The sequence below is a fragment of the Phoxinus phoxinus genome (assembly GCF_949152265.1).
Source record: "Phoxinus phoxinus genome assembly, chromosome: 19".
In the NCBI taxonomy this organism is placed as follows: Eukaryota; Metazoa; Chordata; class Actinopteri; order Cypriniformes; family Leuciscidae; genus Phoxinus; species Phoxinus phoxinus.
The window spans coordinates 572,779-590,278 of NC_136894.1; the positions used below are offsets into that span (position 1 = coordinate 572,779).

Sequence of the window (17,500 nt, forward strand, 5' to 3'; positions counted from 1 at the left end):
ATGATCCCAGTCAAAGCTGGAAAATATGTATTGCACATAGAGAGTTAGCGAAAGCTAATTTGCATCTCGGGTCCATAGAAAGGCTTTTCTAGACAAAACGAAAATAAAAACTACTACTCATAAAATAAAACCTGCCTAAATTATACATATTAGAATGGAGCTTTCAACTCTAACATAAAATAAATAAATAAATAAATAAAAACCTTTCCACATTACATTACACTTTTACATTCTAAAATTATTACGTTTAACTATGCGTGCAGTTCTGGTTTATTTTAAACCACCGCTTTACCTTCAATGTAAAGGACTTTATTTCAAGTTCAACGCTGTTAGACAAAGTCATGATACAACCAGACCAACAGAGAGCGAGATTTATGAGCAAACAAATATCTAAACATCCTTAAAACAAGATAAACTTATTTGAGAACAATTAGACTAAAACAAGAGAACATTAAGCTTTATTTATTTGCAACTAAGTTTACAGTACTTTCCTCATTCCACGGGGCAATACTCACTCGCTCACTTCACAACATAAACAAATAAATAAATAAAAGTTCCAAATGTTGCAGTTTTTTGCAGTGATGCCATGTGATCAGTTCTTAAAAGAAACATTTTTTTTAATAACCTAAAAAAACTTTAATTTAATGGAAAGATCATATGAATGTTAAAAGCTCTTCATGGAACCATCAACGCAGATAATGAAGCTTTATTTGTGTATATTTTGTGGATTGTGTGTGAGAGAGAGAGAGAGAGTGTGTGTGTGTGTGTGTGTGTGTGTGTGTGTGTGTGTGTGTGTGTGTGTGTGTGTGTGTGTGTGTGTTGTGTGTGTGTGTGTGTGTGTGTGTGTGTGTGTGTGTGTGTGTGTGTGTGTGTGTGTGTGGTGTGTGTGTGTGAGTCTCCTTCCCACCACTGCTGTTCTGATTAAGAGATGATTAGCGACGACAGAACAGCTGAGAGCTGTCAATCATAATCCCCCATGGATGACTGACAGCTCCATCACATGAGAAACAAATGAGGCGCTCAATCTCTCACACATCAAGAACAAAAACAAACCTTATTTATCATTCACACACACGGGCACACACACACACTTTCAGTCACGTCTGTCCCGCCAGTCACAACGGAAAGAGTAACAGCGGCGCTGATCAAAAACTGTACTTGTGATGTTCATGTGTCTGACACTTTTAAAACACACACACACACACACACACACACACACACACACACACACACACACACACACACACACACACACACACACACACACACACACACACGAGTTATAGTCATTCTTACGACCCACTTCTCCGTTTCCTTCCCTCGAGATAAAAGTGATTATCCTCTGTTCTCAGATGAAGTGACAGATGCTCATCACTGGTCATGAACTGAGACGCTCGAGTCCTGACCACGTGTGTGACCACTTTCATTCTGTTCGGCCTTTATGACACTTGTATTGACCTTCTGTAGCCCCGCCCCTTTTCAGAGCTGCGCTGCGCACACCACACACACACACACACACACACACACACACACACACACACACACACACACACACACACACACACACACACACACACACACACACACACACACACACACACACACACACACACACACACACACACACACACACACACACACACACACACACACAACCACCCAGCACTCACTCACACACTCACTCACTCACACACACACACGCACACAACCACCCACCCACTCACTCATTCATCCACTCACTCACACGCCCGCCCGCCCGCCCGCTCTCACTCGCTCACCTCGCACACACACACACTCACTCATTCACTCTCTCTCACACACTCACTCACTCACACACACTCGCTTGCTCGCGAACACACACACACACACACACACACACACACACACACGAGAGAGATTGCAATACTCTGGCAGGCTGAAATGTGATCTTGCCTTCAGCAATGGCAGTGGGGAACGCGACCAAACAGACACGTCATGCATGATAACACACACAAACACACACACATAAACACACAGACATGATAACACACACAAACACACACACATAAACATACACACATGATATCACACACAAACACACACACATGATAACACACACACACACACACACACACGCACACACACACATGATAACACACACACATGATAACACACACAAACACACACACATAAACACACACACACGATAACACACACGATAACACACACTCATATGCCACACTGCTGTGTTCTAGCAAGGCACTGGATGCCTCCAGGTGTGAGGTAACCTTCCAGTTAGGGTGAAAGTGTGTGTGCATTACACTGGTTACACACACCCATCTCAGGCCTCAGTGAGGATGAGGAGGGACATTCTTCATCAACGCTGCAGAAAACTAAACACTATGAATTAAAAATAATATATTCAACCAATTCAAAAAATATATTATATTTAAATGTTTTTTTTAAATTCTACATTTAAGAAAAAATTTAAACAGACATGATAAATTATGCAGACAATGCTAAAATATTAAATTAACTTTAAAATTAGAAAACTAGAAATGTTGCATTGGGAACTAAATCAAATAATATATGTTTAAGTACTAAATTGACTAAACTAAACTGAAAAAAAATAAGCACAAATATAAATATATATATGAAAAATGACAAAAACTTCCTGACAAACTGAAAAAAATAATTCAAAATATGAATAAATACTATTATATAAACAATACTAAAAATAAAACTTATTTCATAATATAGGGGGAAACAAATATTAATATCTTACATATTTCTTGATAATTTTTTTTTACTCAATTTTTTTACAAAAAAAACTGCCAAACGCTGAAGAAGTTTGTGAAGGAAAATACAAGCTCAAAACCGTATAACCAAGAGAAGCTTGCACACATAATCATAGAACATGTCTTATTTTATTTCTTACTAACTATCAGAAATAATTAATACAGGGACAAAACTTTTTTAGAATTTGTGCTCATTTGAAAACTTTATCCTTCAATTGCTTAATGTTTACTGGTTATAAATATGCATGTGCACGCATGTTATTATTACACTCGTATTTCATTCAGTTCTATAAAAATACATTTTTATATATAAATTAAATATTGAAAAAATACCCAGCACATTATTCACCCCAGAATGTGGAGAAAAGCAGCTTCCCCACACACACACACACACACACACACACACACACACACACACACACACACACACACACACACACACACACACACACACACACACACACACACACACACACACACACACACACAGCTAGCAAGATATAAATAAAGAAAAACTATTGTGAAATAAACAAACAATGGTGGAACACATTACCCAGAATGCTTCACCAGCTGGGCAGGTTGATAGAGTTGCTATTATCATTTCTATTATGGCAGGGCGAGCGAGGAGACCGAATAGAGGGAGGATTTCTGTCGTCCTGCTGAGACTGATGCCCGTGAGACATTTATATTTCCATCTAAAGAACGATATTACAACACCTGCGACTGAGACGGAGGAGAGGAAGAGAGGGAAGAGGAAGCCTGGAGAAAACAGGGAATAAATGTGAAAGGCTTAGAAAGGCTTTTAAAGAGGGGAAGAAATGGAGCAAGCGAACGAGTACAGGAACTGTAAACAGACACGGAGGGCAAAAAAATGAATCATATTTGCCATTTTAAATTAAATTTCAAACTTCATCACTATAGAAATCCAATTTCTTTCGCTCAGATTAAATGTTGTGTAATTTCTGCATCAGTTCTGCCACATAAATGACTGTTTTCAAACAGGTTTACTATTTTTCAAAAGAACACCCTCGTCTATCATTGGCTGGCCACACAGATAGCCCCGCCCCCAACTGCTGCCATTGGTTGAGAGCAAACAGCAGAGTTTTGAAAGCTCCATTTTACATCTGCATCTTCAGGCAAAATAGAAGACAGTGCGGAAATAAATAAAGGGGAAGTGTGTTTATTTATTTATTTATTTGTTTGTTTGTTTGTTTGTTTGTCCAAACATTTTAACACAAACATTCAAAGAAAACTCAAAGATTCAAGCAGAATCAATGTTAGAAACTTATTATTCAGCAACTTAAAAATAGAGAGGACATCGCAGAGAAATACAAAAAATATGGGGAAAAAAACTGAGAAAAGTGTCTGACAGAAATATGTGGAGATTCTTCAGGCACAAGAGTTACAGACAGAGAGTAAAACAAGCCGACAGCACAGGAGAGAAACACACACACACACACACACACACACACACACTGCTAGAAGAGTTCAGGACAAGTGCAGCAGTTACACACAACTGAAGAAAAATCAGCTCTGAGTACAAGAAATGCGCACACACACACACACACACACAGACACACAGACAGACACACAGACACACAGATACACAGACACACAGACAGACACACACACACACACACACAGACACACACACACGCACAAAGAAAAGAAGCAAAGACAGTTCGGTCTCTCATATTTCCCTCTAGAGATGACAGACAGCTGTCAATCAAAGCATTAGGCCATCGGTCTCATCACAAGATTGCCTGAGCAGTTGGAGAGAAGACAGAGAAACTCATCAACCCCCTACAGCTACACTGTTACGGCCAGCTCGTTTCGGCCGTACATAAAGTATACAAGTACACTGAGAATGACTTGCAAGATTTTATTGGTCTTCAAAAAAATACCAGTAACTTAATATAACAAAGTCTAGGGTTCAAAATCAAAGGGGTAAATCATAATCCAGATGGGGAGGAGAAAAAGGTTGGTATGGGTTGTAAACAAATAAAGGTAAGCAAAACAAATGACTTCTCCAGAGGCCGTCAATCCCCTGGACGAAGTGAAGAGGAGGGTTGGAGTCGTGTTTTATCCTCTTCATCATTAAGTGGTGAACAGGTAACAGGGGTGTGCGATCTCCCACGCTCTCCAGGAAGAACACCGCCACCCGCAGGCGAGCAAGTAGAACGCAGGGTCGTAACACCTCCCTCCTAAAAAGAAAGATTCGGCAACGAATCTAAGATGACAAAGAAAAAGACAGTTAAACACTACCCAGAACGAACACAATAAAAGTTCTGATGGTCCAAAGGAACGTCATCCTCTCTTCATTCTTCAACACCTCTGGGCCCTAGAGATGCGAAGAAAAGGAACAAACAACGTAGAAATGATGTTACGCTCTGGAAAGTGTGTCAGCTATAACATTATCTTTTCCTCGGATATGTCTAATCTCGAGATGGAAAGGTTGTAGGATAAGACTCCATCGCATAAGCCGCTGATTTCGATTTCTCATCCGATTTAAAAACACCAAAGGATTATGATCCGTATAAATAATAATCGGTGCAGCAATTGACCCTAGATATATCTCAAAATGTTGTACGGCCAACACTAGGGCAAGAGCTTCTTTCTCGATGGTGGAATATACCTGTTGATGTCGATTAAATTTCTTAGAAAAGTAACTTACAGGATGTTGAACCTGGTTCGAATCCTCCTGCAAGAGAACAGCGCCCGCACCGCAAGCACTCGCATCAATTGCAAGAATAAAAGGCTTTTCGAAATTCGGAGCGGTCAAAACAGGGGCACATGCCAGCAAAGCCTTACAATTTTCAAAAGCCTGCTGACAGGTCTCAGACCACTGAAAAGATAACTTTGGACTCAATAAATCGGTAAGAGGTGAGACTACACTGGCAAAATTTTCGCAAAAACTCCGATAGTATCCCACCATGCCGAGAAATCGTCGCAATTCACGACGAGTGGTGGGAGCTGGAAAGTTACAAATGGCTTCTACCTTAGTCTCAATGGGCTTTACACAACCATTTCCCACTACCTTACCCAAATAGGTAACGGTTGCCTTCGCGAATTCGGATTTAGCGAGATTGATTGTAAGATTAGCCTTTGCTAAACGAGAAAAGAGTTCTTTAATCTGGTTAAGATGCTCAGACCAGGAGGAACTATACAGCACGATGTCATCAAGATATGCCTCACATCCTGACATTCCATACAGTATACGGTTGACTCGATAGGCGTTCTGTTTAACTGCACGTGAGGTTCCTACGTCGATATCATGTTCTATGACGGAAGTGCGACCAGGAACATCAAGGAAAAGAGAGGGAAATGACATCACCAACTCCGTGACATCACTCCTCTCCTTCTCGTTCAGATAAGAAAGATGAGAGGACAGGTTAAGAAGAATCTCAGAATTTTTAAGTCGCCCGTCGACCTTTTCCCGAGAAAGAAAACTCTCATCTTCATCAGCATTCTCTAAAGAATCCCCACTCGTGCTTCGAAAGAGAGGAGAAGATTCTGGAAAAGAGTCACAAGAGTTTACCACATTAACAGTAACAGAACGAACAGGAGCTATATACAATTTCAACAGGTTACTGTGACAGACTTGTACTTTTTTCCTCCGGTCAGGAGTATTCAACAAGTAATTGTTATCTGAAAGGCGTTTAGCTACACTGTAGGGGCCTGTAAATTTAGCCTGAAATGGGTTGGCAGGTAGAGGCAGCAAAGCCAGTACTTGATCTCCCACCTGAAACTCTCTCAACTTAGCTTTTCTGTCAAAATGTTGCTGCATTTTTATTTGAGACTTACTCAACTTCTTTTTAGCGAGAGCTCGTGCCTCATACAACCTACGTCGGAATCCACTCACATAATCTGAAATGTTCTCAGAAGGTTTAAACGTTCGCCACTCCTCAGCTAACGCAGCCGTAGGTCCTCGCACTTCATGTCCGAACACCAATTCATTTGGGCTAAACCCAAGGCTTTCTTGGATTACCTCACGTATCGCTAATAACATCCACGGCAGACCTTCTTCCCAATCCGCATCGAGTTCCACACAATATGACCTCAAAAGGGACTTCAGGGTTTGATGAAACCTCTCAAGAACTCCTTGACTCTGTGGATGATAGGCACTAGAAATATTGTGGTGTACTCGAAGTTGACGCAGGGCTTTTGAGAACTGTTTTGACATAAAGTTCGAACCCTGATCGGATTGAATAACTTTGGGTATTCCAAAGGTTGACATAAAATTAGTGAGGGCCTTCAAGACAGATTTTGTAGTGATGGACCTTAACGGATAAGCTGCAGGATAACGAGTAGTCTGGCACATAACAGTTAGAAGGTATTGATGACCAGCCTTAGACCGGGGCAAAGGACCAACACAGTCAATTATCAAATGCTCGAAAGGAGTGGAAACGACGGAGATAGGCTGCAAAGGAGCAACAGGCACTTTTTGATTTGGCTTACCGGTGATCTGGCATGTATGACAAGATCGAATATGTTTGGCCACATCTCGTTTGACTTTAGGCCAATAGAACTGCCGCAAGACCCGATCGTACGTTTTACGAACTCCGGTATGACCAGCAAGTCCTTGATGAGCCAAATTCAACACAGAGTCTCTCACTGTAAAAGGAATCACAATCTGAGTTTTAGGTTCTAGAGAAACATCTTTATGCAGGACCACTGTCCGACAAAGCAGACCATCATCAAGAAAGTACGAAGAGGACAGAGCATCAGAACACTTAGACCCTGCTGCAGAGAATAAAGGTTTAAGAGTGTCATCGCTCTGTTGAGCTCGAATTAAATCCTCTCGAGAGATCTGTAACAAAGAAGTCAAAGAATAGTCATCAACATCAGAGAGATCCACATTGGGTTTTTCAAGAGTGGATAGAACCTCAGATGTTTCAGCAGATTCACTTTGCAGCACTGTTGAATCTTTCTGGTCAGAAGACAACGAAGGACAGGACTTCAGGTCTCTCTGCTCAGGACATTTAGACCCATCAGATCCTAGCTCACCTGAATTAACAGTATAAAAGAAAGTGTCATGCAGTGGAACTTCAACTTGATTTTCAGATAATGGTTTAGCCATTGATCGAGTAACTGCACAAGCTGGAAACAAATCAGGAAATTCTCTACAATTTTCAACATCAGATTTCCTAGGTGTACATGATATTATGGGCGGAGCTGCCACACCACTCCGTCCCCAAACATTCCCACCAGCTAAATCATTTCCCAGAATAAATGTAATCCCAGGGACTGGAAGTGCAGAACGAACGCCAACTACTACATCACCAGTTACAATAGCAGAGGAAAGATGGATTCGATGCAAAGGCACTTCAACAAACCCCATCTCAAAACCTCGCACTAATACATGAGTTCCAGTAGCAGTTTCAGAAGTTAATGGCAAAATCCCTTCTAAAAGAAACGACTGCGCGGCTCCCGTATCTCGAAGAAGACGTACTGGCACCGTTTCGTTTGAACCAGACAATGACACATTTCCTTCAGTGATAAATGGTGTATAATCAACAGAGGAAGTTATACACTGATCAACAGATTTATCACTAGAACTAGATAAATGACGATCTTTCTCATCAAGAGTATCAACAATGAATGGCGAAGTAGAAACCAAAGCAACAGGTTTCGACCATCTTTCTTTCTTCTTCAGAATAAGACATTCAGATATTTTATGACCAGGCTTTTTACAATAAAAGCAAACCATGTCTCGAGAAAGTGCCGATTTACTAGAATGTTCAGCAACTGTCGCTCTAACATTCCTACTCAGCACAGGAGACTTTGTCTTAGGTTGAAAGTAAAACTTAGACTTACTCACATCGTTGGTTTTAAGACCGACTGAACTGAATGACCCACGATGGGTTAACACAAATTCATCAGCCATGATAGCAGCTTCAGAAAGTGTATTCACCTTGTGTTCAGTGAGATGCATAGCTACAGCACGAGGAACACAATGTTTAAACTCCTCTAAGAGCACTAATTCTCTTAACTGCTCTTTAGTTGTAACTTTCATTGAAGTGCACCAACGATCAAACAAGTTTTCTTTTTCTCTTGCAAATTCAACATGAGTACATTCATCAACTTTAGTCAAATTCCTAAATTTTTGACGATATGCCTCAGGCACGAGTTCATATGCATGCAACACAGCAGATTTCACAACATCATACTCACCACTCTGTTCCAGTGAGAGTGCAGAATAAACTTCCTGAGCTTTACCTGTGAACACACTCTGCAACAATAAAGTCCAAAAGCCCTTCGGCCATTTCATGGACAAAGCAACACGTTCAAAGTGATAGAAATATTTATCCACTTCCTTTTCAGAAAATGGCGGCACCAATCTCATATTTCTGTGAACATCAAACACAGGTTCACCTGCATTGTCAAGCCGTGGAACAGGAGGCACATTCGCTTGTGAATCTTCAGCTGTCTTTGCTGCTAACTCCAACTCCAGCTTTTTTAACTGAAACACTCTCTCATCCCGATCTCTCTCTAACTGAAACGCTCTTTCATCCCGTTCCTTCTCTAACTCAAGCTCCAGTTTTCGCACAGTTAATTGCTGTTCTAATTCTCTCGCAGCGAACTCTCTCTCTAGCGCTCTCTCCTTCGCAGCGCGATCCTCACGCTCAGTGCGGATTTCCACTGCATCCAAATACAACTGCTTCTCCTGCAATGACATATCTGGAAATTTTCTCTCACTTTCGTCAACATCAAGAGGAGTAGACACAGACGATTCACTGGGAATAAACTCAGCGCCTACCTCTAAAACTCCTCTATCAGCAAGTGATCGCTTCAAAATAGTCACAATAGTTTCCTTCAGCCTCTTCTCTTGAGAAGTAAGATCGACACTGAAGCATTCGGCGATTTGCACCAACTGCTCCTTTGTACAACTCTCAAGCAAAGCTTCTGAGGGACACGCAAAGAAATCTTCGAGCACCGAAGACATTTTATTCGTATGTGTATACCTACAATAACACAAACGAAACCACTAAATCACACACGTGAGACACTGTTTACCAAAAATACAACTCCCACAAATCACTGCTTCGAAGAGAAACTACGTCACCGTATTACGCAACCTATACTCATTCACAAAATGTCCAAAGACTTCCCACAAGTCAAAACACAGTGTAAGCGCGAAAATAAACCGCACTATACACACAAATGCAACGATTTACCTTTATATATTTTTGTAGAATGGATTGTCCGTTTACAATATGAGAAAACTCCAGCTCCTAACTCAGAAAACACTAACTAAATCCTACCTGGTCTTCAGAGATGTACCGGGCTCGGGGCGACATTAAACGCTGAGCTCCGCGACAATCAGTCAAACTGAAAGTCCGGAAGCGTACCCCCTACAGAGAGTTAGTCTCCACCCAGGATAACCTCCAAAAACAAGAAAGGCAAAATAACAAAACAAAACAACAAACAGTGCTCCGTCGGAAGGATTGAATTCACAATCCAGCTGGAAACACTCTAACTAACCAGAGTTTCTCATTTATAAAAGGTAACCATTCACAAAAACATACACACATACAACCCATACTTACCAACGTTTCCTATCCCCATAGGATCCCGGTCGAGATCCCCAATTTATGTTACGGCCAGCTCGTTTCGGCCGTACATAAAGTATACAAGTACACTGAGAATGACTTGCAAGATTTTATTGGTCTTCAAAAAAATACCAGTAACTTAATATAACAAAGTCTAGGGTTCAAAATCAAAGGGGTAAATCATAATCCAGATGGGGAGGAGAAAAAGGTTGGTATGGGTTGTAAACAAATAAAGGTAAGCAAAACAAATGACTTCTCCAGAGGCCGTCAATCCCCTGGACGAAGTGAAGAGGAGGGTTGGAGTCGTGTTTTATCCTCTTCATCATTAAGTGGTGAACAGGTAACAGGGGTGTGCGATCTCCCACGCTCTCCAGGAAGAACACCGCCACCCGCAGGCGAGCAAGTAGAACGCAGGGTCGTAACATACACACACTCACTAACACACACGTATACACAAAAGTGCACGCATACACTCACACTCACTAACACACACACACACATAAACACACCTACACACATGCACACACAGCGTCCTAAACACACATTCTCCAAGCATAACCCATCAAAATTACGAGATATGTATTACAACGATAAACACACACACACACACACACACACACACACACACACACACACACACACACACACAGTAGGGCTGGGTGACAGATACAAATATATACACAGACTACACAGTATACATATATTTTTAGCTTTTTGATGACATCTGAGATACATAAATATGAATATTAATGTGTTTTCCATGAAACTTGATTTAGTCAGAAGAAACATCACAGCCACAAACTCTACAGCCTAGAAGATTACAATATTTAGGGACCATTTTAATGATTAGAATGATTATTAGCATAAGCTCATTTGTGTCTCGGGTCCCTAGAAAGGCTTTTCTTAAAACAAAAACAAACAAAACACACTACTAATCCTAGAGCAAACAAAGCTAATACAGCATGCCATTTATACACACACACACACAAACCTAAATGACCTGTGCCTATTTTAAGAGTGCTCCCAACCCTGGTGTGAATAACTATTTAAAACAAACGCGATCGAGGAAATGCGAAGGAACAATATCTTGTGGGCTTCAGGCGATCAGCTATTTCTGTACAGGAGTGCAAGAGTGGGTCAACACAGACCATGTGGAGGAGAATAAAGAGCATCAGAGAACGCATATCCAGAGACATCTGAGATTATAGCCAAGACCTTATTTGTGAAAAACTTTCCAAAACTTTCACAAACGCAGACCGAAGTCTCAGGGCAAAGTTTAACCGGTGGATTTAGCGCAGAGTAAGCAGGACACGAGGGTTATGTCCATTTCTAGTATCAGATCAGGAACATCTTTACCCTTCTCAGCGTTGGCTGCTCTCTGAAACCAAGTGAATTTCTCACAATTTCACATGGGACCTGCAGTTTGTCCTTTTTCCACTCGCGTCTGAGAGAACGTGTTGTTTCATTAAGCCAGGGAATGGCCACCGTTTTACCAAATGTAAGCTTCATTGGAGCAATACTGTTCAGAACAGAAACACAAGTGGAGTTTATATAACTGAGATGTTCATAAAAATCCAAGTTATAATTCCGTTTCTGAAGAATCCCAAACCTCATGAAATGCATCACTAGAGTGTGTGTGACGACACGAGACATACACACCATCGGCTGGTTTTTAGAGTTTGTCCAGAGTGTGGTACAGAGAAAACGAAAGGCATATGATCAGAGAAGGTTGCGGTGCTAATTGTAATGTCTGGAAGAGAAAGTCCGAGTTAAAAGTCCAGAGATGACCCTGTAGATAAGTTGGGCCAGAACAAGGTCAAAAGATTCAATAAGATTTAAAAACTCCATGGATAAAGTTATAGATGCACAACAGACATGAATATTAAAACCACACGCAGCAATATTTTATTATGAGCAGTAATAAAATCCCCCACAAATGCAGCAAATTCATTAATAAATTCTGTGTTGTGTTTGGGAGGACGATACAACAAAGCAATAGTGACAGGGTTGCACCTCAAAACCGCTATATTTAACTGTAGAAAAAGATCGACCAGAAAAGGACCAGACGAGTGTGTATTTAAAGAGTTACAGCCCTGTGGTAACAGTTCCACACGCGCGCTTGATTCGCCAGCTTTAACAGTCTCAGTGTAACCCTAACCCTAACCCTAACCCTAGCCCTAAGGAAATACAATGCTTGCGCAAAACAGTCGTTGATGAGAGCCATCTTCAGTACAGATGAATCACTTTCCGGTTAATAACTGCACTACGGATGTTAAGCAGTGTTAGGCGGTCATAAACCAGGGTGGAGTTACAATTTGTGATTTAACACAGTCTCACCCCAAAACGTCACATACTGACGGGTATTGACCATACGGCAACATACGACGAAAAGGGTACCCTTTAACGTCCATGTGTGACGATTCGGGTATGGTTGGGTTTAGGTATGCGTTAGGGTACCGCTAGGAGGCGCTGCTGGTGCGCTTATGTCTGCGTCTCATATTGACGTTATAGGGGTACCCTTTTCGTCGTATGTTGACGTATGGTCAAGACCCGTCAGTATATGACGTTTTGGGGTGAGACCGGGCTGTGTGACTATAAAGGAGATAAATCAAATACAGTAATAACAAATGCCAATGGCAACGACAGAGGACAGCAAACGGCAAGCCAACACAGGCGCCATCTTGCTTCCGTATTATATGGCGCCATCAGGGTTTTGTGTTTGAACTTCAGTTTTCACGGTAGATTTATAGGGATAGCTCACCCAAAAATTTAAATTAGCCCATGATTTACTCACCCTGAAGCCAGGTGTAAATGGCATTCTTCTTTTAGACGAACACAATCGGAGTTATATATAAAAAATATCCTGGCTCTTCCAAGCTTTATATTAGGAGTCAATGGGTGGAGAAAATTTGAAGCCCAAAAAAGTGCATCCATCCATCATAAAAGTGCATCTATCCATGATAAAAGTGCATCTGTCCTTCATAAAAGTGCATCTATCCATGATAAAAGTGCATCTGTCCATCATAAAAGTGCATCTATCCATCATAAAAGTGCATCTGTCCATCATAAAAGTGCATCTGTCCATCATAAAAGTGCATCTGTCCATCATAAAAGTGCATCTATCCATCATAAAAGTGCATCTGTCCATCATAAAAGTGCATCTATCCATCATAAAAGTGCATCTGTCCATCATAAAAGTGCATCTGTCCATCATAAAAGTGCATCTGTCCATCATAAAAGTGCATCTGTCCATCATAAACGTGCATCTGTCCATCATAAAAGTGCATCTGTCCATCATAAAAGTGCATCTCTCCATGATAAAAGTGAATCTGTCCATCATAAAAGTGCATCTGTCCATCATAAAAGTGCATCTATCCATGATAAAAGTGCATCTGTCCATCATAAAAGTGCATCTATCCATCATAAAAGTGCATCTGTCCATCATAAAAGTGCATCTGTCCATCATAAAAGTGCATCTGTCCATCATAAAAGTGCATCTATCCATCATAAAAGTGCATCTGTCCATCATAAAAGTGCATCTATCCATCATAAAAGTGCATCTGTCCATCATAAAAGTGCATCTGTCCATCATAAAAGTGCATCTGTCCATCATAAAAGTGCATCTGTCCATCATAAAAGTGCATCTATCCATCATAAAAGTGCATCTATCCAACATAAAAGTGCATCTATCCATCATAAAAGTGCATCTGTCCATCATAAAAGAGCATCTGTCCATCATAAAAGTGCATCTGTCCATCATAAAAGTGCATCTGTCCATCATAAAAGTGCATCTGTCCATCATAAAAGTGCATCTGTCCATCATAAAAGTGCATCTGTCCATCATAAAAGTGAATCTGTCCATCATAAAAGTGAATCTGTCCATCATAAAAGTGCATCTGTCCATCATAAAAGTGCATCCATCCATCATAAAAGTGCATCTATCCATCATAAAAGTGCATCTGTCCATCATAAAAGTGCATCTGTCCATCATAAAAGTGCATCTGTCCATCATAAAAGTGCATCTGTCCATCATAAAAGTGAATCTGTCCATCATAAAAGTGAATCTGTCCATCATAAAAGTGCATCTGTCCATCGTAAAAGTGCATCTGTCCATCATAAAAGTGCATCCATCCATCATAAAAGTGCATCTATCCATCATAAAAGTGCATCTGTCCATCATAAAAGTGCATCTGTCCATCATAAAAGTGCATCTGTCCATCATAAAAGTGCATCTGTCCATCATAAAAGTGCATCTGTCCATCATAAAAGTGAATCTGTCCATCATAAAAGTAAATCTGTCCATCGTAAAAGTGCATCTGTCCATCATAAAAGTGCATCTATCCATCATAAAAGTGCATCTGTCCATCATAAAAGTGCATCTATCCATCATAAAAGTGCATCTGTCCATCATAAAAGTGCATCTGTCCATCATAAAAGTGCATCTGTCCATCATAAAAGTGCATCTGTCCATCATAAAAGTGCATCTATCCATCATAAAAGTGCATCTATCCAACATAAAAGTGCATCTATCCATCATAAAAGTGCATCTGTCCATCATAAAAGAGCATCTGTCCATCATAAAAGTGCATCTGTCCATCATAAAAGTGCATCTGTCCATCATAAAAGTGCATCTGTCCATCATAAAAGTGCATCTGTCCATCATAAAAGTGCATCTGTCCATCATAAAAGTGCATCTGTCCATCATAAAAGTGAATCTGTCCATCATAAAAGTGAATCTGTCCATCATAAAAGTGCATCTGTCCATCATAAAAGTGCATCCATCCATCATAAAAGTGCATCTATCCATCATAAAAGTGCATCTATCCATCATAAAAGTGCATCTGTCCATCATAAAAGTGCATCTGTCCATCATAAAAGTGCATCTGTCCATCATAAAAGTGAATCTGTCCATCATAAAAGTGAATCTGTCCATCATAAAAGTGCATCTGTCCATCGTAAAAGTGCATCTGTCCATCATAAAAGTGCATCCATCCATCATAAAAGTGCATCTATCCATCATAAAAGTGCATCTGTCCATCATAAAAGTGCATCTGTCCATCATAAAAGTGCATCCACATGGTTCCGGTGGGTTAATAAAGGCCTTCTGAAGCGTTTGTATAAGGAAAATACCCATATTTAAAACTTTAGAAACTATAATCAAAAGCTCACTGCAGTGAAATGAGACCAAATCTGAAGCATAAAGTATAACTGATATACAGCTCTTACATTCATGAGGAGGAATCTAATGGCGTGCTCTTTAATCTTAAAGGCTAAATAAAGAGTGCATTAAATCTCAATGTTGCTTAATTCTATATCATCATCATATTCACGGCGACTCGAGTCGGTTTGATGTTCTCTGACCTCCGTCTGTCTCTCTTCACACACTCGATGATCCAAGCACGGCTAGGGCTCAGTTCTACACGAACTCCACGCATGAAGCGTAACATCCATGATTACCACACACACCTTCCCGTTAGAACCAATTAAAATCCTTTACACTCTGTGACAAAGAAGGCAAATTGTTGAGTGTGTCAGAGAGATTGAGTCATCATCCTCCATTCATTCTCTCTCTCTCGTTTCCCCAGTGTGTGTGTGTGAGAGGGAGAGAGAGACGGTAACACACACTCACACACACACACTGCGGATCGAGACAGAGAATGAAACGCTTCAGACGGATGGATGGAAGTGGAGAATAAACCTTTAAACTGGTAACGTTGGTGTGTATCGATCAGGTAAACCAGTGAGAACACACTTCATGTTTGCACAGCCAAACTGAACACAGCAGGAATGAGTTTATGTTTGACAGATCTCACAAACAAGTTATAATTCTGTAAAAGATTTCCAGTTACCTTTTCGAGACCATTTTTTATTATTATGACTTATGAAATTATATTTACAACTTCATTTTGTAATTGGTCAGCACTAAAAATGGAGTGTGTGCTGATGGGCACACACACACACACACACACACTCCTCACACACACACACACACTCACTCTCTCTCTCTCACACACACACTCTCATGTCCTCCTCTTATCCCTCTCTCACCCCAGAGGTGCCGGATCCCGGAGAGCTCCACAGGCTTTCCCATCTACAGCAGCCACAGCATAATCCTCTGAAGATATTGAAATGTCAATCCCTCTGCTGACCCCTCCCTTCTCCCTCAGAGACCCCCCCCCCCCACACACACACACACACACACACACACACACGCACGCGCACGCACACACACACACACACACACACACACACACACACACACACACACACACACACACACACACACACACACACACACACACACACACACACACTGTCTCAGTGTTCTGGTGTATCACAGCAGATCGTGTCCAAGCTCAGATCAGAGACGTGACCCAAATCTGCCCACTTTCCGGGTCTCATTCATAACTCATATTCACGTCCTCATATGTCAGATCCACAGGATTAAATGTACGAGGCACTTTAAAAATCACTGTGTCATGAGAGAATATAAAGATCTGAATGAAGCAGTTACACATTCATGCAGCCGATGGAGTCTTTAATCGACCTCAGAAATAAGTGACTCATGCATGGTGACAAAAAGTCTGTACAGTCACACACACACACACACACACACACACACACACACACACACACACACACACACACACACAGCTTGGAAAGCCGTCAGAGTTATTTCCGTTTATAAATACACATTGATTCAGCCTGAACAGATGCCTTGTTAAAATGATTCTGTAGCACAACTCAGTTTGCAGACGCACAAACACACACACACACACACACACACACACACACACACACACACACACACACACTCGATGTTGAAGCGTGTCGGGGGTCGGGGGTCGAAGCTGGTTCGACTTTACCTTATTAATTTCCTGTACTATTATTTATAATGTGGTCCACCATATCGGTCACTAATACTGTGAGTGTTGGAAGTTTTATTGCTTGCACCTTCAGGGTTAGTGTGTGTGTGTGTGTGTGTGTGTGTGTGTGTGTGTGTGTGTGTGTGTGTGTATACACCTGTTCGCCAATCCCTGCTCTGTGTGTTTGTATGTGTGTGTGTGTGTGTGTGTGTATACCTGTTCGCCAATCCCTGCTCTGTGTGTGTGTGTGTGTGTGTGTGTGTGTGCGTGTGTGTGTGTGTGTGTGTGTGTGTGTGTGTGTGTG

The 17,500-nt window shown here is 41.1% G+C and overlaps 1 protein-coding gene across 1 annotated transcript in view; it reads right to left on the reverse strand.

Annotated features, from left to right (window-relative positions):
- The window catches only part of epha10 (EPH receptor A10), a 135,331-nt gene that overhangs the window by 22,131 nt on the left and 95,700 nt on the right, over window positions 1-17,500 (reverse strand). The window contains exons 7-9 of the mRNA XM_079591258.1: window positions 9,153-9,742; window positions 7,236-7,784; window positions 5,945-6,290 (exon numbers count right to left, since the gene is read on the reverse strand). Coding sequence (XP_079447384.1) covers window positions 5,945-6,290; window positions 7,236-7,784; window positions 9,153-9,742 — 1,485 coding nt within the window. The remainder of the gene's footprint in view (window positions 1-5,944; window positions 6,291-7,235; window positions 7,785-9,152; window positions 9,743-17,500) is intronic.